This window comes from Podarcis gaigeae (genome assembly GCF_964106915.1).
Source record: "Podarcis gaigeae genome assembly, chromosome: 1".
Taxonomy (NCBI): Eukaryota; Metazoa; Chordata; class Lepidosauria; order Squamata; family Lacertidae; genus Podarcis; species Podarcis gaigeae.
In genome coordinates, this window is record NC_139678.1 from 17,316,418 (window position 1) to 17,343,828 (window position 27,411).

Here is a 27,411-nt window from a genome sequence, read left to right on the forward strand (position 1 = left end):
ACTTCATATATATATATATATATATATATATATATATATATATATATATTGCAGGTTTTGGTGTCCTCGGGTGTCTTCCCGTGTAAAAGTTGGGGTGTCTAGGCGACGTTTCGACGAGGTCTCACTCGTCATCTTCAGGCTGGTGCTTTCGGCTTCTTGTTACTGGAACAGAGCGGGATCTCAATGTTTGAGTTCCTATAAATACTGTAGAGGGGGGGTGGTGTCTAGCCTCCAATGTTCTGGGCAGAGAGGAAGTTCCCAGGCTAGTGTGCCTTTTCTTCTTTTGTTCCTTAATTACTTGAGAGATACCTTGAGTGATTTCTTGAGTGATATCCTGAGTACCACTTAGGTGGGTCATTAGGTGTGGATTAGTTGCTAAAGTCTTTGTGTCTTGACCTCTTGAACTTTGTGAAGAGTTTTCCTGAGAAGATGGCTGTATTGCACTTAGTTGTGCTTTGGCTTGGCTTCGTGTATAGGGGCGAGCTGTGGTTTTGTGGCTTGTGTCAGCCAGATCTGTGTAGGGATTGCAGGGGGGTGCAGCACCGGATCTATGAAATACCCTGCAAAGTCTGCCCAGCCACGTACATTGGACAAACAAACAGACGAATAAATGCACGTATCGCAGAACACAAGAATGCCGTCAAAAAAGAAGAAAAAACTTCCTCTCTTTTCCAACACATGAAAGAAACAGGACACGAAATTAATTTTGCAGATTCCAAATTGCTCTTTAACACGGAACATCACCACAAGAGAATAATCATGGAAGCCATCGAGATAGAGAAACACCCTCACAACATGAACAAGCGTGACGACACATCCCGCTTGCCAGACATCTGGAAATTAGCCCTCCCCACAAAAACTGACACCAGATCCAGAGGCACACAGAACGCCAACACCAATCAACCACACCAGACCCAAACCCAGACCCTCTCCACAGATGAATTACTGACACCATCCAGTAGCCAATCCATGGTGGCACCTCCGGATGCTGCACCCCCCTGCAATCCCTACACAGATCTGGCTGACACAAGCCACAAAACCACAGCTCGCCCCTATACACGAAGCCAAGCCAAAGCACAACTAAGTGCAATACAGCCATCTTCTCAGGAAAACTCTTCACAAAGTTCAAGAGGTCAAGACACAAAGACTTTAGCAACTAATCCACACCTAATGACCCACCTAAGTGGTACTCAGGATATCACTCAAGAAATCACTCAAGGTATCTCTCAAGTAATTAAGGAACAAAAGAAGAAAAGGCACACTAGCCTGGGAACTTCCTCTCTGCCCAGAACATTGGAGGCTAGACACCACACCCCCTCTACAGTATTTATAGGAACTCAAACATTGAGATCCCGCTCTGTTCCAGTAACAAGAAGCCGAAAGCACCAGCCTGAAGATGACGAGTGAGACCTCGTCGAAACGTCGCCTAGACACCCCAACTTTTACACGGGAAGACACCCGAGGACACCAAAACCTGCATATATATATATATATATATATATATTAAAAAATCCTTGACTGTTCCGTGACATAAACCAATTAAGAATGGGCATTCAGTAAAAGTTTATGAAACACTAGATTAGAAACCCAAGATAAAAGCAAAATTATCTATATCTATCTATCTATCTATCTATCTATCTATCATCTATCTATCTATCATATCTATCTATCTATCATCTATCTATCTATCTATCTATCTATCTATCTATCTATCTATCATATCTATCTATCTATCTATCTATCAATCATCTATCTATCTATCTATCTATCTATCTATCTATCTATCTATCTATCATCTATCTATCATCTATCCATCATATCTATCTATCTATCTATCTATCTATCTATCTATCTATCTATCATCTATCTATCTATCTATCTATCTATCTATCTATCTATCATCATCTATCTAATCACAGCTAAAACGAATAGTGTACAAATACAAAGAACTAAAAAGTTAAGGTTGGGCAAAGTTTCCCAAAGTTTGGGCAAACACTCATTTATAGGTGTCTAAAAATAAATAATAATAATAAATTTTATTTATATCCCGCCCTCCCCAGCCGAAGCTGGGCTCAGGGTGGCTAATACTGTCTACATCTCGTGAATTACCTGGGGGAGGTGGGTGCTGCATTATGGCTTGGAGATAAAAGCCCACCCTTTAGCTTCTTCTTGTGATTACCAGTGCTTTTTTTCTGGCAGTACGCATCGGTACGCAGTACTGGCGCCTTTTCGAAGGTGCTCCCAGAGCATCATGCCTCCTTCCCTGAGCTGGGCAAATGCTCCCCAGGTTTGGGGAAGGCAGCGCGAGGCTCTGACAGAATCACTGCCTCCTTCCCAAAGCCTGTGAGCCCATGTCCTGGCAGAATGTTGGACGGTAGGACCCAAGGAGAAAAGAAGGCATGCACAGTCAGGTACTGCGAGTACAGAAAAAAGGTATGGTCATTTACTTAACGGGCATCATGTAAGAACTATAGAGCAAGATCTTAATGAAGTTCCTTCCGGTAAACATGTAGTGGTTCTACATGTAATTGTTTTCCCTGGCCCCTAGGAAATTTTGTGCCCAGGGCAGCCACCCAGAGTACCGGCACCTTCCCTCCACCCCCCAGAAGCAAAGCACTGGTGATTACTTTCATTTCCCTATGCATTTTTGTGCTAACCCATAAACAATCTCATTCTGTGCCTATAGTCTGAGTCCTCAGGGCTTGTATTAAGAAAGAACGTCTCCACCCCCATTGTTCATCCTGGACACTGAAGTCCAGCTCCGAGGGCCTTCTGGGGGTTCCCTCACTGAGAGAAGTGAAGCTACAGGGAACCAGGCAGAGGGCCTTCTCGGTGGTGGCACCTGCCCTGTGAAACATCCTCCCAATATTTGATGTTTTATCATGTTTTTAATATTCTATTGGGAGCCACCCAGAGTGGCTGGGGAAACCCAGCCAGGTGGGCATGGTATAAATATGATGATGGTGATGATGATAAAATGAACAGGTGCTGCATCTGAGAAGAGACAATTCTGTGCTGACCTTTGACAATCAATTGGTCATGGAACAACCAGCATGGGTCTCAAATGCAGCCGCTGACTAGCCTTGCTCTCGGAAGTTCTTTTACTCAGCAAGAGACTCTCCCATCACTGATGTGTGCATTCTCTGCCTCCCCCTCCCCTAGAATTCCTTATCATACAATTGGGTTAATTTTTACCTGTCTACAGCTTTGTTTCTGTCACTTAAATCACATTGCCCTCTAAAACCACCAAAGTGTTTGATATTCCTCTTAATTTGGGGTTGTCTTCCATCCAAGCCCACAACGAAAAAGCACCGTAGATCTACAACTCGGCAGATTTCAGAATTCTCCAAATGAAAACTCCTGCTCTCTTTATCCCCCCCCCAAATGAGTCTAGCCTTTTAGCCACGCTGCCTGTGAAGCGACCTTATGCATACCCCTTGCAGCATGTTGCTTCTTTTATGAGAATTATTATTATTATCTATTCAATTTATATACCTCCCTTTATCAAAAAATCTCAGGGCGGTGTACAACATTAAAAACACATCACAGAACGTCAATGATGATAAAAAAACATAATAAGAAACATACTGACAGACAGCCTAATAATAAAATAGTCATCATAATAACAGCCCTCTCCCCCACACTTTCACAGGCCATAGATTATTTAATAGCCAAAGGCCTGGATAAAGAGGAATGTTTTTGCCTGGTGCCCAAAGACATGTGATGATGGTGCCAGGCGAGCCTCTATAGGGAGAGCATTCCACAATCAGGGAGCCACCACAGAAAAGGCCTGTTCTCTTGTTGCCACCCTCCAAACCTCTCTGGGATGGGGGGACATAAAGAAAGTGCCTCAGATGACAAGCACAGAGTCACATCAGGACTGAAACAGAGCATCGCCACAGATGAAAGCACTGCTTCGGATGTGCTTTGCCTTCGCTGCTCACTAGGAAAAGAAGACTTCCCTTCCAATTCTGCAACCCAAACTGCCCACCTCCCCTCAGTAGCCCTTTTCTGTGACATGACAGGAGCTGCTGCAGACCCAGGACCCTAAGCTAAACAGAGCCACTACGTAGCATTTATAGATTGCTTTAGGCTGTTCAAAATGCTCAGTCACCTCAGTAATTCCTACACCAACCTTGTAAGGGAGGTCAGTACTGTTAGCTGTATAATGCAGATGGTGGCTTGCCTGAGGCCACCTAGCTACTTCCAAGCAAAGCTAAGAGTTGAACCGCAAACTTTGTTGATTACGGCTTGTGCTCTCTGCTGGCACATTGCACTAAAGTCCTCCCTCAGCCTACGAGACTTCTGTACAGGCAATCCATTAACACAGTGGTTCTCAAAAGGTGTGGTGGCAGGAGAGGGTGGCAATTGCGGAAGAAAGACTCAAGGCCAATCAAAGAAACATTTCTACATTTCAGTGTAGTATAGTATCAAAACAATTTTTAATTTACAGAATATGGATAGATATATTTTCAAAATGAAAGCAGGAGCATCAAGCGTACAAGAATGATAACTGTTTTTATGTAGCTCCATTGTCTTATTACTTTCTGGATGCCCCATGGCTACATTATAAAGTAGTTGTGTTCTGTGTTCTAAATCAGCCACTGCTAGGAGTTGCTCCTTTTTGTTTTCTAATGTATTTCCTTTCAATAAAAGAGTAAGGGTGGCGTGAGCCAATTTTTATTCTGGCACAGGGGAAAAACTTCGAGAACCACTGAATTAACATATGCTAACTGGGGAGGGGGCGCGGTCTGCCTCCCTTACTTCAGCACTCCCTGTTCTCTCACTGAATGTGCTTAAAAAAAATTCTTTTGCAAATTTTAGTTTTTAGTCTCTGGCCTGAAAAAGGTTCTACACTATACTAGTTATATATGTAGTTCTCTGGGATATAACATCTTTATTGGGGAGCCTATACCCTCCAGATGTTGATGGGACTCCCTATTCCCATAATTCCTGACTGCAGATCATGCTTGTTGTTGTTTAGTTGTTTAGTCGTGTCCGACTCTTCGTGACCCCATGGACCAGAACACGCCAGGCACTCCTGTCTTCCACTGCCTCCCGCAGTTTGGTCAGACTCATGCTAACTGGGCCCAATGAGAATCAAACAACACCTAGAGAGTTCCAGGTTTTTGCCACCTCTGTCCTGCACCTTCCACAGGCACTTAAGCATGCTCTTGAAAGCCTGGTCAAAAAATTGGGCTTATAACCTATTGCTTAAAACCTAAAGGTGTCGCCTAAATATAAATAAATGCAATTCTTTCAAACCAAGTACTTACTGAAGTGGGAAATGGTTGATGAAGTCATGTAAGGAAGGTTCCTCTTGGACAAATTCACCTCAGATACAGCGGCGTAATAAGGAACAAAGTGTGACATGGATGGATAGAGCTGGTGTGGAGAATGAGGCGAATGTTGGGAGGGCCGGGGGAAAGCCTGGATGTAAGACCCCGCTGGGTCGGCTATGACAGGCAGGTGCGAAACAGGCACTGCTTCCAAGTAGGAGAAATAGGACTCGTCTGTTCTCTTTACCTGGGTCCTAGAGGAGCTCGGAGGAATTTGCGTGGCAAAATGTCCGTCGCAGTGGCCGTTCAGACCTAGCTGAGGTACGTTTGCGGAGGTGTCTTGGACCACGGTCTCTGTGGGCCCCCGCATCCTGCCGTTTTGGGCAGGGAGGACCACTGGAATATGGGGCTGCAGGAACAGACCCTTTTGTACGGGGGGCGTCAGGGTCACGGGTGGGGAGGGAGGCTGAGGGGAATAGGAGAGAGAAGAACGCCTGGTGGGCTGAGGAGGGGCGAAGGGGTAATGGGAAGCCGGGGCAGGTGGCGGGGATAAAGAGATGTGCTTGGTGCTGCGTGTCACAGTCTTGTAGCCTGGCCAGGCCGGAGGGATGGAGGAAGCTGGAGATGGAGAGAACTCGGAGGCAGAATGTCGGTGGCTGTGCAGAGGGGGTTCCCTGGGCCCCTGAGGGGGTTTGAAAGAGGCTCTGCCCAGAGGGTCAGGGAGAGGAGAAGATGCCGACGAGATAACTTTGGCGTAAGGAGGTGGAGGCGGGACAGAACCCGTGGAAGTGGAAGCATTGTAGTTACTGTAGTCAGGAGGAGGAGACTGGCAGTGGAAGGGGGAAGAAGACACTTTTATCTGAAGGGTGGAAACTAAAAAGAACAGAAAAGGAAAGGGGGGGAGAAAGAATAAGATGGGTTGGAACTGAGGAACGACAGATGGCACCATGGTTAGAAAGACTGGGGACGGGGGGAAGGAGGAATTAAATCAAAAACAAATCAAAACAAAGCCAAAACCTAATAAAGATTAGTACAGGTATAGGTTTTAAGGATGCTCAAACAAAGCCAGGACAGTTAAACATCAACACGCCACAAAGCACTGGCCTTCATCTGGGCCATGCCTGTTTGCTATAACATAGAAGACGGAACAGAATATAGCCACTCTAGGCTTTCCCTTAGCATCCCATGCCATTTAAGCTGAAGTCGGTTTCTAATCCTGCGGTGTGAAAACACCTTGCAGAAAAACGAGGAGCAACCGAATCCCAGGGCACAATGAGCTAAGTTTCGACGTCAGCTGCACTTGCGCCGCAGTTGCCATCCCTCTTTGTACCTCCCGTGTCTGACTGAAATGTTTCCAAGCCACAGGATAATTGCAGCAATACTCAACAGGCCAAACCGTTTCCAGGGAGCAGGTGAAAGTTAAAGGAGGCAAGCAGGGGAAAGGCAAGGCCTGCGTTGCTTACAAAAGCTGGATACGTGCCTGTGGTAGAGGTTCTTCTTTCCAGAGATTCCTGGCGCTGCTGCTGCTCCATGACTTGCCTAAAACAAAAGGGAAGAAGGAAAAACAAATCAAGTCTTAGTTCCTAAAGTGCATTTGACCAGACACTTGGGCTTTGTTTGCGCTGGGTATAGTTTGTTTGGGGAGGGATGGTGCCCACAAAACAGCTTTTTTTGCGGCACTGTTCATTTATTACAATCTACTATGTATTCTGGAATATTGTTTGCCTGTTTACTATATGTGGAACACCCTTTAATAGACTGTAACCCAATTTTGCATGATGGTGGCTGATTTCAAGGAGTAGGTTGGGCACCATTTTGAACCAAGATGGAGGACTGAACCTTTCAAAACCGCATTGAATTTTTGTTGTTATTGTTGTTTTCTTATGTTTTCCATGCAATGCCAGGTACAAGGCTACAAGGTATTTATAGCCAGCACTAAGCATACAAATCATCGCAAGGAGGATTTATTCAGCGGAAACCCTAAACTTCATTTTAAAAAAGAACTGCAATGAACAATATTTTATCTACCTTTTAAAAAGTCGGGTCCTTCCCTCAGGGAAATCTGAATGGCCCTGTGGCAGAGAGGGGACAGTCAAGCTGGAACAGGCTGCAGGGCAGTCTTTGACAAGGTTCCTCTCCAGGTAGGTGCCCCTTTTGTTACTCTTAGTAGGATATACAAGTAGAAAGCTGTTTCTACTCACAGTTCCCCCACATGGAAACGTGATGTAAGTGAAGCATGCTTTAAATTCAACAGGTTTCAATCGGATTTCAATGGCATGCCAGCAAGCTCAACCTTTGCTGAACTGGGTATTATAGGCCTAAGATCCCTAGTGAAGGCTGGTTTTGTGGGATAAATTGTTACCTATTAGGATTTAATACCTGCAGTGCCATTTGGCTTTCTGGCTCAAGAGCAACAGCATATTGCAGCTGGGGGTGGTTGTTTGCTTAAGCCCTACTTCTAAGGACCTAGTATTTATACTTCATTTCCTTCTCCCCTCAGGGACAGGAAAACTACAGTCCTACTTTGGGTTACAGATGCTTCAGGCTGGGTTTTTTTGGACTGCGGACCACCGAAACCTGGAAGTACCAGAACGGGTTACTTCCGGGTTTCGGCGGTCGCACATGCGCAGAAGACTAAATCATATTTTGTGCATGCGCGAAAGCGCCGAATCACAACCCACACGTGCGCAGACGTGCTGCTGCGGGTTGCGAATTTGCATCCCGCATGGATCACGTTCGCAATCCGAGTGTCCACTGTGTTACCATGCTCTTGCAGAAGCCAGAAACTGCTTTGTTAGGATCTTGTATTCAAGGTCCCTATCTATGATCACTCTCTCTGGATTTTTCTCTGAAAATACAAGAGCAGTTGTTGGCAAAAATGTGATGGCTAACTATCTGTGTGAAATGGCTTTCAGCAACATAAATAAATAATCTTTTTTTTTAAAAAAAATTATTTATAAATTTTTCAAATTTAACAATAAAAAAACACCACAACATTCCATTTGAATTATACATCCAATTCTAATCTTTCCACTTTCAGACTTCCTTCAGTCTATCAACAATTATTATAAAACAATATTTCTTTCCATTATTATCACAGAGCTTCTTGAAAACCTACAAACGTTAATTGACCTTCACAAATATTCTTAATATACTCTGTAAATTTATTCCAGTCCGCAGTAAATCTCTGGTCTCGCCGGTTCCGAATTCTCCCCCATAAATAAATAATCTTAGCCCCAAATATAATCATTTCCTAATCATATTTCCCAAAATATTCCTCCATAAGGGGCCTCAGGTATAGGAAGCAACACCTTTTTTGGAACATATATCTGCTTCCGTAGTGCAGGTATAGCAAAAATATATAGCTTGGTCCCGTCCCCCCCACATCCCTCCAAAAAGGACTATTCCTCAGGAACTATTTCCTTCACATCCTTACTATTTGCTTCAGGGCTGGAAAAGTAGCAGATATGCCAGCATCATTCTCATGCGATGGAACCACAGCCTTTTAAAGGAGCATGTAGTTTTGAGGAATTCCCACCAGAGGGCCTTTTAGATCGAAACTGCCTTGGAGATTTGCTGCTTGCAGTTATAATTTGTGCTCTCTTTGGTAGCGCACTTGTTTGAGCTAACATATGAGCAATGCACTAACAAAGCAATTCTTTGCATGGCTACTCAGAAGTAAGCCCTGCTGAACTGCATCCCCTTCTACACACACTTACCTGAAATAAGCCTTACTTCTGAGTACACATGCGTAGGTAAAGGTAAAGGTACCCCTGCCCGTACGGGCCAGTCTTGACAGACTCTGGGGTTGTGCGCCCATCTCACTTAAGAGGCCAGGGGCCAGCGCTGTCCGGAGACACTTCCGGGTCACGTGGCCAGCGTGACATCGCTGCTCTGGCGAGCCAGAGCCGCACACGGAAACGCCGTTTACCTTCCCGCTGGTAAGCGGTCCCTATTTATCTACTTGCACCCGGAGGTGCTTTCGAACTGCTAGGTTGGCAGGCGCTGGGACCGAGCAGTGGGAGCGCACCCCGCCGCAGGGATTCGAACCGCCGACCATGCGATCGGCAAGTCCTAGGCACTGAGGCTTTAACCCACAGCGCCACCTGCGTCCCACACACATGCGTAGGGCTGCACTGTAAATCTAATTCAGACATTGCTCCCCCCCCAATGTTATTAGTCTCGCTGCCCGCCATGGCAGAATTTTATGCAATTAATTATTCCACACCATTTACTTCAATGCAAGCAAACACAAGGCGAATGTGGGAGAAACATAATCAAGATAGCTCAGTTGGTAGAGCATGAGGTTCTCAATCTCAGGGTTGTGGATTCAAGCACCTTGTTGGGCAAAACGATTCCTGCATCGCAGGGGGTTGGACTAGATGTCCCTCGGGGTCCCTTCCAACTCTAAAATTCTATGGTTCTGATTTACATATCACTGGAGGGCTAAAAACAACAACAGAGACTACTGATTTTATTTGCTGGATTGTTTTAAGTTCTGGACAGGGGATGCAAAAATGAACATTGGCAATTTCCAGTCCTTTCCATCAGAATTCTCTGATGTCCATAGTGGTAGTAGCTGGCATCTACCCTGCTCCTGTCTGGACCAGCTGAGTGCAGTAGCTCTGCCACTTGGAGAGGCCATCTTAAAGGATTGGTTGTGGCAAGTGCCACTCTAACCAGGCCAATCCCTGTGGGATCTTCAGCGTGGCTTCTTATCACAGTTTTGGTGACCAACATGAAGCCAGAGGTCCCTCATTTGGATGAAATATCTGGTTGAATGGAAGTCACGATCTCTTCACCAAAAGTGATAGGAATAGTGAGAGACAGATGTCCAGTCATTGCACTTGTCTACAACATGCTCTGGTTTGTGAAGTCAAAGACGCTGCTGCGAATGCAAGCATTGCCCTGATATGTGAATACCTTGCCCACATATCTTGGTAACTTGCACACATCTCCCCTCAAGGATAGTTCAGAAGAGTTTCTGGAAATATCCCATGGTCGCTTCAGTCCTGAACTTTGGAAGGTCCAGTAACTGAGAAAATGCAGAATTAATTGTTACAAATGGCATGAAAACTGGGAAAAACCACCCATGCCTCTAAATGGTCCTGATTTTGATTTATAAAGTATTTCATTTGGGATCTTGGGGAGCAGCCAATAAGGGGATCACACGCCATTTCAGGAAACGGAACCATACACAATGGTCTGAAATAATCACTAAGGTAGATGTAGCCAGCAGGATGTTCTCTACATAATGTGATCCTCTTGATAATTAGAGGCCCAGCACCTTAAGCTTGCTTAAGAAGCTTAAGAAAATAAACACACAAACATAACCGAGCAAAACATTGTGAAGATGGCTTAGGAATGGACGTCAGCTTTGTTGATTCACTCCAACACACTTTGCGATGGGCCAAACTGATCATGCAAGGAACTTCACTAACCCTGCTGCCACCCATCACCTAAGCAAATGTACCATCATAATCGTCACAAGCTCAAACTGGAAGATCCACATTATAAGTTGCATATATGCTATGTGGTCTCTGAGACCACCCCCACTTTGTGTAGAAACAGTGCTATGCACTACTAAGGGCCTTGTTGCTGGTGTCACTTCTGGGGGCTTCCCAGCCGGCAACGGCCCATGACAGGGCCTTTTCAGTGGTAGTTCCCCATTTGTGGAATGCCCTCCCAGGTGAGGTGCATCCATCTCCTTCATTACTGACTCTCAGAAGGATTTTCTTTTCTTTTTTTAAAAAAAATCCTCTTTACCCAGGTGTTTGATGACTGAAAGAAACTGTTCCTGGCAACCCCGAAATTACCAGTTCGGAAAATGTTTTTAAAATGTTTTAGAATGGATTTTGAATGATTTTTTTGAATATTTCAAAATCATTGTTTTTCATGGGTTTGCCACCTTGGACTCCTCTGGGAGGAAGCGCAGTTTATAAATCTAATCAATAAATAATAAAGAGGTAAGGGATGAGGCTTCTCAGAAAAATAAAAGCGAAAGCAGTGATCGGAGTGCAGATCTGTCTCACACATATCTTGATCGTGCTGAAGTGTCTTTCCTATAGTGTCTTATAGTACAGAACAGAACTGATGGAGCCCAGAGTACTACAGTCCTGGTGGGCAAAACATATTTTATCAACACAGGGAATCTCACGGGTTGCAAATACCCTGATTAGTTTTAATAGATCAGGATGCAAACATAGAAGCAGAGGCTAAAATTACCACCCGCTTTGATGGGATAACAATTCCATTTATTGCATCATTTTTCATAGCGACAACTGGCCTGTACAGTAGCGCAGTTTCTGAAAGAATGCCCTGGTGTTTTGACAGGCTCAATTATATTAGCAACAGTTGGTATTTGCTTAAAATAATTACAGTGCTTTGCAGATTATTTGTTTTTGCTCCTTACCGTCTCTGAACCTCCATTTCATCTGGAGAAGGTCCATTTTGAACCTGGCGTTGGGTTGTTGGACCTAGAAGATGAAACAACACAGTAATCATTGCAAAGGCGGTAAGAATATGTCCTATGGTATCTGAAGGAGATTATTCAAGGCCATTGAAGCAGCACTCATTGGCCAGACATGAGAAAGTGAAGTGTCAATGCCAATGGACCTTGATTTTGTTTTTTCTGTTGATGACTTGAAAGGCAACGCAGGACATACAGGAACCAGCCATTATCAGGTGCCAGCACAAAGGTAAGTATTATGGAGTAAGACACCTGTGATAAAGGGAGACCTAATGCAGAACTATTACCGTATTTTTCACTCCACAAGATACACTTTTTTCCTCCTAAAAAGTAAGGGGAAATGTCTGTGTGTCTTATGGAGTGAATGCACTGGGCGGCAGAGGGATCCCTCGGCTACCGCTGCAGTCACGAGCTGCGGGATGCCTCCGCAGCCGGAGCCATGGCTCCCATGCCAGCAGAGCAAGAGGCGCTGAGCAGCTACCGCTCTTGCTCTGCTGGCTTCACAGGGAAGCGGGAGGAGGGACGGACGGGAGCAAGCAGACATGGCTTCTGTCCTGCTTTGCACAGCTCTCACTTTGCTTGCCTCCTCCTGCCTCACTGTAAAGTGAGGCTATGCTGGAGCAAGAAGAGGAGGAGGAGACACCGGGACAGGTGCTTTGCTTGCTTTACAGCGAGGAGGGAGGAAGCAAAGTGAGAGCTGCGCAAAGCAGGACAGAAGCCGTGTAAGCGGCTCTCACTTTGCTTGCTTTAAAGCAAGAAAGGCGAGAGCTGCTTACATGCTCTGCGCAGAATATATTTTTTCTTGCTTTCCCCCTCTAAAAACTAGGTGCGTCTTATGGAGCGAAGAATACAGTAATTAATCTCAGCAGCAATTATCATCAACAGCCTAACACTCTCAAACTTCCAAAAGGAAAACATAAGAATCTCAATCTTATGTTCCCCTTGTAAGGCAAATGAAGAGACGGGGAAACTTGCGTCTGGGGAAAGGAAGGTAGGTGTTTTACATGTGCCATCACCCACTGATTCTTCCTTCCATATCACTTCCCCTGCAATTTATTTGTATTCCCAAGAATTGGAGGAGAAATTCAGTTTGGCCCGTCATTTTAACATGAACCTACTTAATTCACACTTACGGAAAAAGCAAGTGAGCCAAAACATATCACTTCTCCAAATATTGCAATGAAGTTCTCCAACCACATAACGTGTACAAATAATGCATGTATTTGGGGCAAGTGTGCACAAAAACGCATGTATTAGTGAACATAACTGACAAAATGCATTACATTAGCTAGAAGGTCATAGAAAAATGTGCACAGTGAGAGAAATGAACACTAAACTGCAGCCAAAATTTCCTGAGTTCTTGTGTGTGTGTGTGTTTTAAATGCAAGCTGATGAAGAAAAGTGGAGAACTTTAGTTAAGGCTAGAAAAATGTGAAACTGAAAGAAAGCAAAATTTACAGGTTTGTGCATCCCCTCAGCAGCAATTCAAAACCAGAAACACAGGTCCATAAAACCAGCAGCTACCAGTCAGTATTTTAAAAGCCTGGTGCCTCTTTGTTTGCTGTGCAATGGATTCCAACATCCTCTCTCCATAAACCTTGTGTGTTCAATGGACATGTGAGAGGGGCATCACGGGGAGAGGGTTTGTGTCTCCGTGCTCCCCCACAAACATTCACTTGTTTGCTGGTACACTACTACACTTGCCTGTACACATAGGTGTGTTTTTTACACACGTAGGGACCTAAAAAGAAATAAATAAATCACAATATGCATTTAGCCATATTTTGAAGATGTGCCAATGGATGCATCTACTGCATGGGTGAAGCCTGCCATTTCCCCTGCCCCAAACACACATATTCTAGAGCCTAAGAAAAGTCCTAGAATCCCATGTTAACACCCAAGAGTCTATCACACCTTAGCTTTACATCAAGAAATGGAACCCAGATAAACAGGATGCTCCAGGAGGAGGGGAGCTGGCTTGATGGCTCCCAATGAATCCCATGGAGAAATTAAACGGGCTGAGTTACAGGGCAGAACAAAAAGAAAGCAAACCCTAGCTGCCCATGCCGCAGAGGCTGGGTAAGCCAGGAGGCAGGTTTATTTCCACTCCTGAGATCTCGGAACACTCAGAATGTAAAGAGCTAGGGCCAGGGCCTTTTCAGTACTGGCCCCGACTTGGTGGAACGCTCTGTCACAAGAGACTAGAGCCCTGCGGGACTTGACATCTTTCCGCAGGGCCTGCAAGACAGAGATGTTCCGCCTGGCCTTTGGTTTGGACTCAGTCTGACCCTTATGTTTCCCTTCCCTTATGGTTTTGATCTATGGGCTATTATTAAAATGAGGCTGCATTTTAAATTGTATTTTTAACCTGTATTTTAAATTGCACCCCCACCCCCATTTACTAGTGTTAGCCGCCCTGAGCCCGGCTCTGGCTGGGGAGGGCGAGGTATAAATAAATTATTATTATTATTATTATTATTATTATTATTATTATTATTATTATTATTAAAGCCATATTTCTATGGTGGCAATATACAGGCTTTCTCTCCACAAATGCTCTGCACATCGCACGACAACAGGCGTTTTGCTAGTTCTAAGACAATACAGTAGTACCTCGGGTTACATATGATTCAGGTTACATATGATTCAGGTTACAGACTCTGCTAACCCAGAAATATTATCTCGGGTTAAGAACTTTGCTTCAGGATGAGAATAGAAATCGTGCAGCAGCGGTGCAGCGGCAGCAGGAGGTCCCATCAAAGTGGTGCTTCAGGTTAAGAACAGACCTCCAGAATGAATTAAGTACTCAACCTGAGGTACCACTGTATTGAGATTGGCAAGATTGTGAGATTGGTGATGATGGAGTCATGCAGTTTTCAAAGACCCTTGGAGCACAGGGATACCCATCTATACCTCTCAAGGATTTCAGGCAAGAGTCTCTCCCAGCCCTACTTGGGACATGCCAGAAACTTAACTTGGGATCTTCTGCATGCAAAGGCAGGTGCTCAGTGAGCTACGCCCTTCCCCTTATAACAGAGGGAAACAAAACCAAACAAAATGCATTGTGATGCAGATCGTGTCATGGCAGACCAAAGTGCTACAAATTGCTTGCAAACACTGGCTAATTAGAAAGTTCTTAACAATTGGTCGGCTGCAGAGAGCTGCCCTGCTCCGGTTTTCTGAAGTTCGGCTTCGCATTTATGCTCTGCCAAACCTCATGCACACATTAAAGAACATGGAATTATTTTCAGCAGCAGCCCAATTTCTCATGCGCATGACCTGCGTGAGACAGAGCAGTCACTGGTGGCACGTCACATATAAATGTGTGTTGCAACTGAGCCCCAATGGCATTATCAGGAGGAGATAATTTATAGCAGAGAAGCAATGTAGGAAGGAGAGGGCACTTAGCCGGACCATCACCACTTTTTTTCTGCCCCAAATTGCCTTCCTTGAGCAATTTAAGAATGTAAGAAGAGGAGCAGTCCAATAGGATATCCAGCCCAGCATCCTGTTCTCACAGTGGCCAACTAGATACCTGTGGGAAACCAGCAAGTGGAACATGAGCACAAGAGCAGAACTCTCCCCTCCTGTGGTTTCCAGCCTCTGGTATTCATCCTCCATGAATTTTATGTGGCCATCACTGCCTCCTGCTGCAATGAGTTCCACAGTTTAACTATGTGCTGCATGAAGAAGAACGTTTTGTTATCTGTCCTGAATCTTCCATTGTTCAGTTTCATTGGATTCTAAGGCAAACATATTTAAGGGCAAACATACCAAAGGAAAAATTGCTTAAGAACTCTGTTGGGCAGAAGGTGGCACCTGGGTGGAGGTGATTTGCGCAGAGGTTATGAGATTCCCATGTCCCTCTGGTAGTTCTCCATTCAGATCCCTCCGCACACCCTTCATTTTTGTAAAGTCATCAGAGCCCAGCCGCATGCATGCGTGCCAGACCTAATGGCGGGTCTCTTTCTAACTAAACAGAAATATACACAAATTTCATCTGCTCTAAATAACAACACACAATATGGTCTATTGGTTTTTTGGAACCTCCCCTTTAAAGATTTCTTCTCGAGCTGCAACATGACCAGTCACAGGTGACAGGTTTGGGGAACTGGCCAAGAGCTTTCGCCACGTGGGTGGACATTTCTGCGAGGATATACCATTTTCCGCAGTTCAGTCTTCGCAGCAATTCATTCATGTATTGCTTTGCTAATACCTCCAAGTGTTGGCTTTGTAACAAACCCCCTGCATTTTGCACAAGCATCCTATGACTCAGCTTTCAGTGTATTTTTGGGAACGATATCGGAAACATACTATATTAAGTTTTGCCTCCCCTTTCCAGTTGATGACAATTAGCCAGAACATCGCCCCCGCTCCCGGTCCAGAGAACCTAGGCTACTTTCATTTTGGTGGCTACTTCCTGCCTTCTATCCAGTGACTCTGGAGAAGGCTAACAGGCTCATTGCTCGAAAGCCACCTCGCCACTGGGCAAAGACAAACCAATGATAGCATAGTGAGAAGCAAGACTATTAGCAGCTCCCAAGGTCACTTGTAAACCAAACCCTCTGGTGCTGAAACACTTCTGATACTTGACCACAGCTGTTTTATTTGGAGTTTAATTTTTTTTCCTAATTAGATTGAACTTTTGTTGTTGTTGAAAACCCCTTTTATTCCCTTCTCTCGTTTCCCAGGGTTCTGGGAAACTGATTTGTTCCCTCTGACATACCCTGATTTTGCGTCACTTATTAATAAAAGTGTGAGACTATCCATAAGGACAGAAAAATGATCTGGGAGGGAGCTGGAGCGAGCTTCGGCAAACAAGTGGGCAGAGAACAAGGGAACATCCAATGAATCTGATGGCTGCCAACCTAGATGGCTTTAAAAGATTAGACAAATTCGTGGAGGCTATTTCTTTTCCACAGTTTCTAACCATAATGGAGGAGGCAGTTAAAAATGGAAAGCGTAATGCTGGTGGTCAACAAAAGAGGTTTAAAGACTCTCTCAAGGCAAATATATATATAAAAAAATGTATTATGAACACAGACAACTGGGAAACACTGGCCTGTGAGCACTCCAGTTGGAGAATAGCCTCCAGCATTGGTGTCACATACTTTGAAGATGCTCGAACTCAGGATGAAAGGGAGAAACGCACTAAGAGAAAGGCACGCTTGGCAAGCCCTCACCATGATCAACACCTGCCTGGAAACCTATGTCCCCACCTTGGAAGGACGTGTGGATCCAGAACTGGCCTCCATAGTCACTACAGACTCACTCTTAAGACCGTGTTCATGGAAGACAATCTTACTTGGCTACAAGTGATCACCAAAGAAGAGGAGTATTGAATGCTGGAAACCACAGGAGGACAGAAGGCTGTTGAACTCAGATCCCTCTTGCAGGCTTCCCACAGGCATTTGGTTGGCCACTGTGAGAACAAGATGCTGGACTAGATGGGCCTTATGTTCTTTGCAAAGGGCTGATGGGGACCCACTGAGGCATGCAGGAAATCCCTTAGGGATTTCCAGCCCGAACCACCAGGGCTGAGGGCTACATTTCAGCGATATTTTTCAAGCTGCTTTCAAACGTTGGCAGAGGACGGAAATGTGCAGGCACTCAGCTAGGGCTGAGACAACTTCATAGGCGCCGACTCCATGGGGCCTGAGGGGGCCCGAGCCCCCTCAAAAATTCGTTTGGGGGGGCTCCGCCCCCCCAATAATTTAAGAAAATTTTTAGTTATATTATGCTTTGTAAAATCACAAAATTATGTTGGTATTTTTTATTTTCCTTGTTTGACGATACTTACCTTTTAAAATACATTCAGTAATGAGTTAAAACAAAGCCACTCCCGATCTAGAGAGGGGGTGGGGTTGCGGGCTCTCGACCCATCAACAATCTCGCGGGGCTGGCGTCAGCCCCGTGAGAAGCGGGGATTCCCCCTAGCTCATTAATATTCACCGCCCACGGCGGTAGCCAATCGGCTGCCGCAAAGGGCGGGCCCTCACAGGTTCACTTAAGGTTGGGGCAGCCTGGGGCTCGCCCCTTTCGTTCCCCCAGCAGCAGCGGTTTGGAGGTCTTGGGGCCCCCCAATATTTTTTATAAGTCGGTATGGGCCCCCGCCCCCCAATATTTTTTATAAGTCGGCGCCCCTGGACAACTTGAATCCTCAAGCAAGCACCTCCCAGCCCACCTGCCAAAGATCCTTTAAATTACAAGGGCCAAGGCCCTCTTGCAGTAAAGACCTGCAGGGAGGAGTGACACCTGAAAATTATTGCCCTCCCTCAGAGATCAACTCCTGTCACAGAAGGTCCACTGCAACCCCTCTCTTGAAGCAAGGTGCATCTCGATTTGAGGAGAGGGGTGCTGGAAGCTGTTCCCCAAGTTAGCTCAGTGGTCCTGATCTAAGTAAGAAGAACCATATGTGGAAAGAGCCTTCAGGGTGTGGGGGGGTACCACTTACTGGGCCAAGAGTAGGGGGCAAATCAGATGCTGTTAGGGCGTGTCATTTTAGGGGGTGAAATGTAATGTTTGCAAATTTCTTCAGCGAAGGGTCTTAAAAAATATGTTTTTTGGTGTCAGGAATTCAAATCTGCTATTGGGTTTTTTTTGGTAATTGGATAATTGGACAACATTGAAGTCTATGTTTGATGAAGAGGCATATAAACTGCTTTTGGAAAACCAAAGTATTTTAATTTTACCCTTCTGAAAATGTCAGCTAATGCTTAATAATAAAAAATAAATAAATATTGATACATAACTGCATAATAATAAAATGATAATAAATAAAATTGCTTAGAAAATGATTGTCAAGTACTTGCAGTTATATTATATATTAATATTAGTAATAAAGAGAATATAATAAATATAACTGCAAGTACTTGGGCAATGGAGAGCTGTGGCCAGTCGCTGCAGAGAATATCAAGTTAGATAAAAACCATGGTCTGACAGCAGCAAATGTGATCTGGTAATGGATACGGATGCAGATCTCTTTAGTGGGACTGGGGATAGGAAGAGTACAAATAGGAATATATAATAATAATAATAATAATAATAATAATAATAATAATAATAATGATTTATACCCCACCCATCTGGCTGGGCTTCCCCAGCCACTATGGGCAGCTCCCAACAAAATATTAAAATACAGTAATTCATCAAACATTATAAGCTTCCCTAAACAGGGCTGCCTTCAGATGTCTTCTGAAAGTCTGGTAGTTATTTTTCTTTTTGACATCTGGTGGGAGGGTGTTCCACAGGGCGGGTGCCACTACTGAGAAGGCCCTCTCCCTGGTTCCCTGTAACTTGGCTTCTCACAGTGAGGGAACCGCCAGAAGGCCCTCGGCACTGGACCTCAGTGTCCGAGTAGACCCCAAAAATGGGGGGGGGGGCCCTGCACTCTGTACTGTTCCATTATTTTCCCTTCACAGAATCAAAGAGCTGGAAATGACCCAGAAGGCCAACCCTTGGACTGTGGTCCTCAGATGATAGGAGGTATGTAAATGTAATGAATAAATGAATAAAAACAACCCCAGTCGATGCAGGAAATCCATCATTACAGCATCCCCTCTGCTTAAAACCCTCTAGAAAAGAAGAGCTCACCACCTTCCAAGGCAGTTTGTTCCACTGTTGTACAGCTCATACTATCAGGATGTTCTTTCCTTTAGTCGAAATCCCATTCCTTTTATGTTGAATCTACTGGCTCAGGCCCTACCCCACCCCCATCCCTGGAGCAACTCGGAACAAATTTGCTCCATCCTCTGTATGTGACAGCCCTGTAAATATTTTAAGATGGCTATCATATCGCCTCTTCTCCAGGCTAAAGATACCCACCTCTTTCACCCTTTCCTCACAGGACTTGGTCTCCAGGACTTTGGCTTCTCATGTGTCAGAATTTGATCGACACCTTTGAGTTCAAACCTGCACTCAACCATGGGGTTCAATGAAGGACCTTGGGTCAGTAGGTATGTATCAGTCCCACCTCCCTCCCTCACAGGGTTGTTGTGAGAATAAGAGGGGGGCAATGACCACGTGGGCCACTTTGAAGTAGGGTGGGATTAAATAAAGGAAAAAGTATTAAGTGACTCGAACTTTCTCTGTTACAGTGTCTCTCCTGATTTACGGAAGAGTCAAACTGGAATAACCTGGGAATCACCTGTTTACTTATGGTAGATGAAGTGCCCGGAGCCAGACATAAGTAATTTAGCAGCTGATCAATTATGCTGTAGCAGAATACAGGCTAATGAGCCTGCCACCTGTTGCTGGAACCTAGCCAAGCAGCATCAAGATGCTCGGCAAACCCCCTTCCCCACATTAAAGAGCTGTTGAAACTTCATTACACCCATCAAAATACTCTGGGCTTCTCAGATCACTGTGAAAAGGCTCTGACTCCTCACGCATAGAGACAGGGCAAAGAGAACAGCCAAAAAAAGTGGAAGCCTTTTTCTCAAAAGTGCAACTGAATTAACAGTTCACTATGAACACATGATGCGGGTGGCACTGTGGGTTAAACCACAGAGCCTAGGACTTGCCGATCAGAAGGTTGGTGGTTCGAATCCCCGTGACGGGGTGAGCTCCCATTGCTCAGTCCTTGCTCCTGCCAACCTGGCAGTTCAAAAGCACGTCAAAGTGTAAGTAGGTAAATAGGTACCGCTGTGGCGGGAAGGTAAATGGCGTTTCCATGCGCTGCTCTGGTTCACCAGAAGCAGCATAGTCATGCTGGCCACATGACCTGGAAGCTGTACACCAGCTCCCTCGGCCAATAAAGCGAGATGAGCGCCGCAACCCCAGAGTTGGGCCTAATGGTCAGGGGTCCCTTTACCTTTACTTTTATGCACACCCCCTGTTTGAACTGTGATGCAGAATGCTGCTTTGTGGTGCTCTGGTTCTAAAATACCCACCAAGGAAGGTGGACGCAAGGCCCGCCGAGTAGAAATGAAGCTTGAAGCGAAGAAATAAAGGGCTAACTACAAATGACATGCAAAAACAGATTAATGTAACCGCGTTGCCCCCAAGTCCCCAAATCACATATGAAAGAAATGCAACTCTGGGGATGTTTAGAACTCGTTTAAACCAGCGGAAAGAAAATAATACCCACTTGAAAAGTTGTGTCACTATATCATGACGTTTGTGATGTTGAAACCCTACTTAGAAGTCACCTTGGTGAGACCCAATTTACTTGGCCTACCCTTTCCTCTCCTGTGCTTGTTGCAAGTGGTGGTCTGGGTTACCTGTGCAGGAGGGATAATGTCAGGGTGATCTGGGGAGGGATGCGTGTGATGCGTCTTTCCTTAGTATTATAGAAGGAACTTTCCTCCACAGGTGTAGGAAGATGCCCTCAAAATACTGTAGCCAAATGACAGCAGCAGGGATTTGGGCTTCCAGGTCAAGCCTGGAAACATGTATACCTGAATGGAACATGTTCCAAAATCTTGAATCACCTTTTTGGCTCACAGCCACACCCAATTCCATCCACCTCTGTCCAATGAATGCAGCCTTCTTCCTCTTCAATAATAAGGCTTTACATATAGTGATCGTTTCTTGGTCAGGATCTTAATATATATTATGATATTTCCGTGCTGTGTTCTGTAAATTTGGCTTGAAGAAGAGAACGGTTATTTTATTTTATTTAAAAAGTACTTATATACCACCAATTCATATGATATCACATGGCGGTGGAACAACAATGCACACAGCAAAATCTAAAATGCAGTAATAAATAAATAAATATTAAGGTGGCTGGCTAATCAAGAGAATCTAAACAGTTACATAGGCCTGTTGTCTTCAAGAGATGCCTGAAAGTCAAAACAAAGATGCCTGCTGAATCTCTGCTGGAAGAGGGTTCAAAGCATGGGACCAATGACACTCAGTGTCCAATGTCTAGTTGAGGCCACCTGCATCCCTGTAACAGGAGGGGATAACTAGCCCCACAACTTCATCTCTATGCCGTCTTCAATTTATAACCCAAAGGGTTAAAACTTAAGTGCTGGTTGTCCTTTAGGCCAGGGAAGCTCCATAACTGGTAAGAATAATACCAAAGTGAGTATCAAATTATCAGGGGACCCGTTTCTGGACAAAACAGTGTAATGCTACCCCGTGAGGTCTGCACCTGCCTCTTAAGAATGCCTGTCCGCCTCCCCAAGATGCTATGAGAGGCTATGGTAATCACACTGACTTGAAAAGCATTGTAGAAGTGTAATCTAACTCTGTTCCACTCCAAAGCCTCTTCGCTCAGGTAACAACTGATGGCTTTATTCAGCAACTGTCAGTAAACCATAGAAATGTCCTCATCTGCAGCACCTTTCTCCAAACTTGAGTCCTCAGAAAATGGTCAGGGATGATGAGAATTGTGGTCCAACAACTTCTGGGACCCAGAGGTGGGAGAAAGCTCACCCAGGGCAACTCCAACCATTAACACAGAACCTGACTTTCCCAACAAAGTACTGTATCACACATCAGTTTGGGGCATGCCATTTTAAGGGGGAAAACTTTTGTTTGTTTTTTGCAAATTTCTCCAGTGATGTGGTTTTTTTGGGGGGGGGGGGAATCTGCTATTATTTTTTGTGACTGAACAAAATTTAGAATGGCAAGTCTACATTTGGCAAAGAAGCAAATAAACTGCTTTCGGAAAACTGAACGATTTTAACATTACCTTCTGAAAATGCCAAATAGTATTAAAATATAACACAACTGCAAGTACTTGGCAGTACTTGCTTTCTATTCAATTTTACACGCACACACACACATACACACACAAGCACAACTGGATTATATTAATCTAAGCAAAATATCTTTTAAATTGCAAGGCAGGTGGCAACTTTTTAGCAGCCAACTTTTTTGGAATTTGAAAGTTGAAAAACTCAACATGCCCTAACATTATCACCACATCCAGAAAGCACCACAAGAGAGATTCTGTAGGACAAGCAATTAACAAATGTCTTTGTAAGCAATTTGAGCCACATGAGAGGCAGTGCAGTGTACTGGTTAGTGTCTCAGAAGAGATCTGGGGAAGGCCTGGATTCAAACACCCACTTAGCCATGAGTTTCACTGGGTGGCCTTGGGCCAGATCCTGTCTCTCTACCTGGTCTACTTTAGAGGGCTGTTGTGAGAAATGCAGGGGTGGAATGAAATGGGTTACACTGCCTTGAGTTCTTTAGAGGAAAGCAAAGGGGAAATGCAACCACAAATAAATAAATTAAAAAACATGCAACAGGGAAAAGTAATTAAGATCAAACACCAATGACGACAACAACGACAACGACAACGACAACAACAACAACAAGGTAACTTGCCAGCTTCTCTAAATTTGGAAAATTGTGGGGTTTTTTTAAACCCTAACAATAGCTGATATCTTAGATAATGAAAATGAAATTACATCAGTACTGAGGATACTAGGCTATAGAAAGTGCCAGGACAGATGTGTATGTTATCATTATCATTATTTATTAGATTTCTGTACCGCACTTCATCCAAAGATCGCAGGGCGATTTACAATATTAAAACACAAAAATGCACGCCATAATAACAAACAAAAACAGCACCCCCTCCAAGCACAGTTTAAAAAGCCATAGATTGTTTAATTAGCCAAAGGCCCGGTGTCTATTTGCCTCTATGTTTTAATTCATAAGCTTTCCCAGCATCCTCTTCCATGGTGATTGTTTGGAAAGAACAAATAGTCCATGAGAGGGGAAATGAAACATTATTTTGTGCTTGTAATCATGCAAACAGGAGATTCACTAGGAGGAGGAACGAAGAACAGGGCTTTTGCACCTTTAATAGTTGTACAAAGCAGGACATTTCAGAAGAAGTCACTATCAAAGGTGCAGAAGCCCCATATGTGAGTGAGCAAAAGAGAGGGAGAATAACAGTAACAATATCAACCACTAACCAAAAATCCAAAACAGAAGGCGAAACCCAAAGGAGAGGCGAGCAAGAAATTTAGAGATCGAACATGGAAATCTAGACCTGCTGAAAATCCCTTCTTCTACAGAACTAGTTAAGGCGCAGGAGCCCTGTGCTCTTTTGTATCTGGCGCCACCTCCACAGGTGTAGATCGCAACTACAGTTGTGGATTTTGTCTGAATTTCTCCTTCATCTTACTTGTACTTCCATTTCATTTTTAAAATGCACACCAAAAAACTGGGCTGCTTGCAATGATTAAAAGTTGCAAGGAAGAACTAAGACTTCAGCATTATCTTATTATTTTCATCATGTTCTTGGGGCAACTAAGGTTCTGGACCACAGTCTAAGAGTCACTGATGTAGCCCATCCCTAATCTCCATGATTGATTTCTGGCAACAGGTTTTTTTTTACATGAAAAGTAGCCTTGAGAGGTTGCAGTCTTTAGCGGAGGAATAATAGTGTGTACATGGTTAATTGTACCCTTGCAGGGCAGGTTTCTGCTAAAAACCATTCCCAAAACTGTCCCCCCCCCCCTAAAAAAAAACACCTCAGGCTTTCTGGCATATATTTACAAGAGTCAATATTATTCCAGAATTCTGTAGTGGAAGGGGAGGCAGCAGGAAGTGGAATTTAAGCAAAACATGGTGAGCAGGAAAAGGGTTAAGCACAAGAACAGCACCTTGCCTCTTCTCAAAATAGCAGCATCGCAAAGCAGTTTTTCATTAAACACACACACACCTGCTGAGGCTCTATTATACACATTCGCACACCAACACTTCTGTGCTTTAAATGATGCATAAAGAAAAACACGTATTTTAAGATGCATTTGAAAAATATGACGTACAGTGAGTTAATCGGTAGGAGCTCATCAGTAACAATAGCAGTTAATAAAACAGCAGATGCACAGCAAATATAACAAAATATGGCAATCAAGGATACAGAGCTTTAGAGTTAATAATTTAATCTGGTTATTTTTTTAAAAAAACAACAACAACCAACAACTCTCATTTTAATCAGGATTCCCAGAACTTGCTGAGTTCACTCCTCCCACACCTCCCGGTATTAATTCATCTCAACATCTCTGCAGTTCAACCACCATCCACCGGAAAACAGAGAGACGGGGGAAATCGGAGGTAACGTTATGGCAGGAAACAGTATCTCCCAACAGGGAGGGATTCCGAAAAGGGAAGTTTTCATTTCAAAGCCTGACACTGCCCTAAGGTACAGAATTGGGAGTGGGGCAGGAGAGAGAGAGAGAGGAAGGGATCTGCAATGCCTCTCACTCTTCCCTTTTGCTGCAGCAGCAGCACTTTAAGACCCTCAAGGCACAGAAGAGAGAAGAAGTGGAAGTTTTCCATCACCTACAAGACATCCTGAACAGGAGGATGCAGTCACACTGACAGAGGCAGAAACAGTGGCAAATCCATTCCCTGTTAACCATAGTATGGCGGCGCCTTTTGTTTAGGACAAACTCCAATGCAACTCTTCCATGGCCCTGGGCATTTCTAGCACCCCGCAGTGGGCCAGGTTACACGGGGTGTAATCGATCCCTCCGCACAGCAGCCGACTGGGCCTCGGCCTTTAATTATTTAACCGGAGGCAGCCTTCCTGGCCTATCAGGGATGCTTGCAGGGTTCTCTAATGCAACACACCGTCTCGAAGGCAAGAGTGAAGATGGCTGAAATGGCACGGGAGGAAACCTGACAGCCACGGAGGTAATGTGGGCAGGCCGCCTGCCATCTATAAATACCGTAGGGAGTAGAATAGTCCGATGCAGCGGCAGCCTTCAAAATTCCCCAGGGCTCTCCTTAGACCAGCAGTGGTCAAATATCAGCAGAGAGGAAAAGGCTACCGCTCTGTGGCTATGCATGCAAAAAGACCACAATAATGCATAGGTTTTTAAGGGGCCTGTCAGATGCTGTTGTGGTTGCTCGAGAGTAGCCAGGCAGGACACCAACCTGTCTTTTACAGGCTTTATTTTGGTGCAAACTATTTACAGTGAAGAGTGTCATAAGTTCATGTCTGGCTCAATCGCTAGCAGAATCCGGGAATGGTCTGTTCTTGTACCTCCCCCAGCATAAAACTTTCGTCACCCCCAGACTTTTCAGCCCTCCCTGCGCCTCAAGCTACTGCGCATGATGGGCAAGGGCAGGGGTGTGCCTCCCTCCTCTCCCGCTTGCTTGTTAAGGCTCTTTCTAGCATTCTCTGGTCCTTGCACCTCTTCTCCACTGGAGGTGGGGCTTTCCTTCTCTCCGGAAGAGGAACTGCTTTGCAAGATTTTCGGAGGCTCCCTGTAACGCAACTCCCCCTCTATCTCTCGCCTCTGAGCCGATGGCAGTTCCCTGACAGGGGCTGCAGTACAAAACTACAGGGCTGTAAATCTCAAGAGCAGAGTTCTTCAATACAAAAATTTATTATATTAAATTTCTACAAATTTCACTTAAAATTCCAATACAAAATATTTTTTTCTTTTGCTTTATCGACTTCCCATCCCATTTTCCATCGGGTGTTTTTGTGTGTGTGTGTGTGTGTGTGTGTGTGTGTGTGTGTGTGTTGAATTCATCTCATTGCAGCACCCTATCCTCAATCTTTAATATAAATCACAACCATAATACAATGATCTCTAATCATTACTGTTGTTCATAGTTCAAATCCCGCTTGCAGATTCATCATATTGAAATATTTCTTTAAATAGTCTGGAGCAGAGTTCTTTTAAAAAGAAAAGAAGAATAAAACTAGCACTCCACAGTTCCTTTGGGTATCCTCTAGTTTTTGCTGTGGAGGTGGAAACAACTTGAAGGCTCTGCCACTGGATCACCGCAAATATTGCGCGTCTGCATGAATGCCAATGAAACTTCCCATGGCTAGCCAACAGCCGCCTCCCCGGGAGCCGATGCTGGAGCTGCACAATCTCTTCCCTAGGTATTTTGCTGCCCTCTCCATCTCTTACCAGCTGGAAGGTACATAGGAATCGGCCTCTTATCAGTTCAAACAACTTGTCCACCTAGCCCTGTACTGTTCCCCTCTGACTTGCAGCAGCTCTCCCTCGTCTCTGGCAGGTCTTTGACCTGCTACCTGATCAGGTGAAGGAATCACCTGCTATGTGATCCTTTTAAACAGAGTCGCCGTGGGCTGGAGCTGAAGACCTTCTGCAAAGCACACGACTCTTCCCATGTGTGTGATTGACTCAGAAGCACTCGCTGCCATTTCCTACATTACAGGATATGTACTTGTCTACTGATGGCTGTAGCTCAGGGGTCTTGAATGCAGAAAGCCCCAGGTTCGAAACTTGGCCTTTCCAAGTAGGGCTGGGAGAGAACCCTCTCTGAAGGCCTGGAGAGTACTGACCAATGGTGTGACTCTATAGAGGACAGCTCCCTATGTTCCCTTCCGCAGTCCTATTTGCATTTGTCCGGTGGGATCAAATATAGCTGGAGCTTCCTTTGAAAGGGTGCTCTGCCCATCCTTTTCTGCCTGGAAGCACAGGAGTAGTTAACACTGTGCGTCAGAATGACACCCACACACAGCCTTTCCCAAGCATTCAGAGGGAGATTACAGAAAACCGCTGCTGAATCTCCCAGAAGTAATTTAATGCTGAAAGATCACAACAGAGATTCGCATTTTACAAGCACTGCGGTAAAAATAAGGTCCAGCACTCAGCCTCCTCCTGCTGCTGCTGCCCCCATCACTTTCCCCAAGGACCCAGTACGTTATCTTGCAGCATAGGAGGGATGCAAGTGACCGCAGGCATTCCCACTCACACACACAAT

At 44.7% G+C, this 27,411-nt stretch overlaps 1 protein-coding gene and 1 long non-coding RNA gene across 32 annotated transcripts in view; one reads left to right on the forward strand and one right to left on the reverse strand.

The window, feature by feature from the left end:
* EVL (Enah/Vasp-like) overlaps positions 1 to 27,411 on the reverse strand; it is a 151,591-nt gene that overhangs the window by 14,425 nt on the left and 109,755 nt on the right. For 15 of the 27 annotated variants that reach the window (XM_083733405.1, XM_083733404.1, XM_083733429.1 and 12 more), the window contains 3 exons: positions 11,692 to 11,755; positions 6,760 to 6,818; positions 5,277 to 6,152 (listed from right to left, as the gene is read on the reverse strand). In XM_083733405.1, coding sequence (XP_083589531.1) covers positions 5,277 to 6,152; positions 6,760 to 6,818; positions 11,692 to 11,755 — 999 coding nt within the window. The remainder of the gene's footprint in view (positions 1 to 5,276; positions 6,153 to 6,759; positions 6,819 to 11,691; positions 11,756 to 27,411) is intronic. The other 12 variants (XM_083733422.1, XM_083733421.1, XM_083733420.1 and 9 more) reach the window with 1 other exon arrangement.
* Positions 6,829 to 25,490, forward strand: LOC310844673. 5 transcript variants are annotated; one of them, XR_014564233.1, is made up of 5 exons: positions 6,829 to 7,420; positions 12,698 to 12,739; positions 19,170 to 19,233; positions 19,595 to 19,703; positions 24,659 to 25,490. It is a non-coding gene; the product is annotated as an uncharacterized lncRNA (long non-coding RNA). The 5 variants fall into 5 exon arrangements; XR_014564234.1 differs by lacking the exon at positions 24,659 to 25,490 and adding an exon at positions 19,845 to 20,221 and having other exon boundaries at positions 12,575 to 12,739; XR_014564236.1 differs by lacking the exon at positions 24,659 to 25,490 and adding an exon at positions 19,845 to 20,221 and having other exon boundaries at positions 6,831 to 7,420.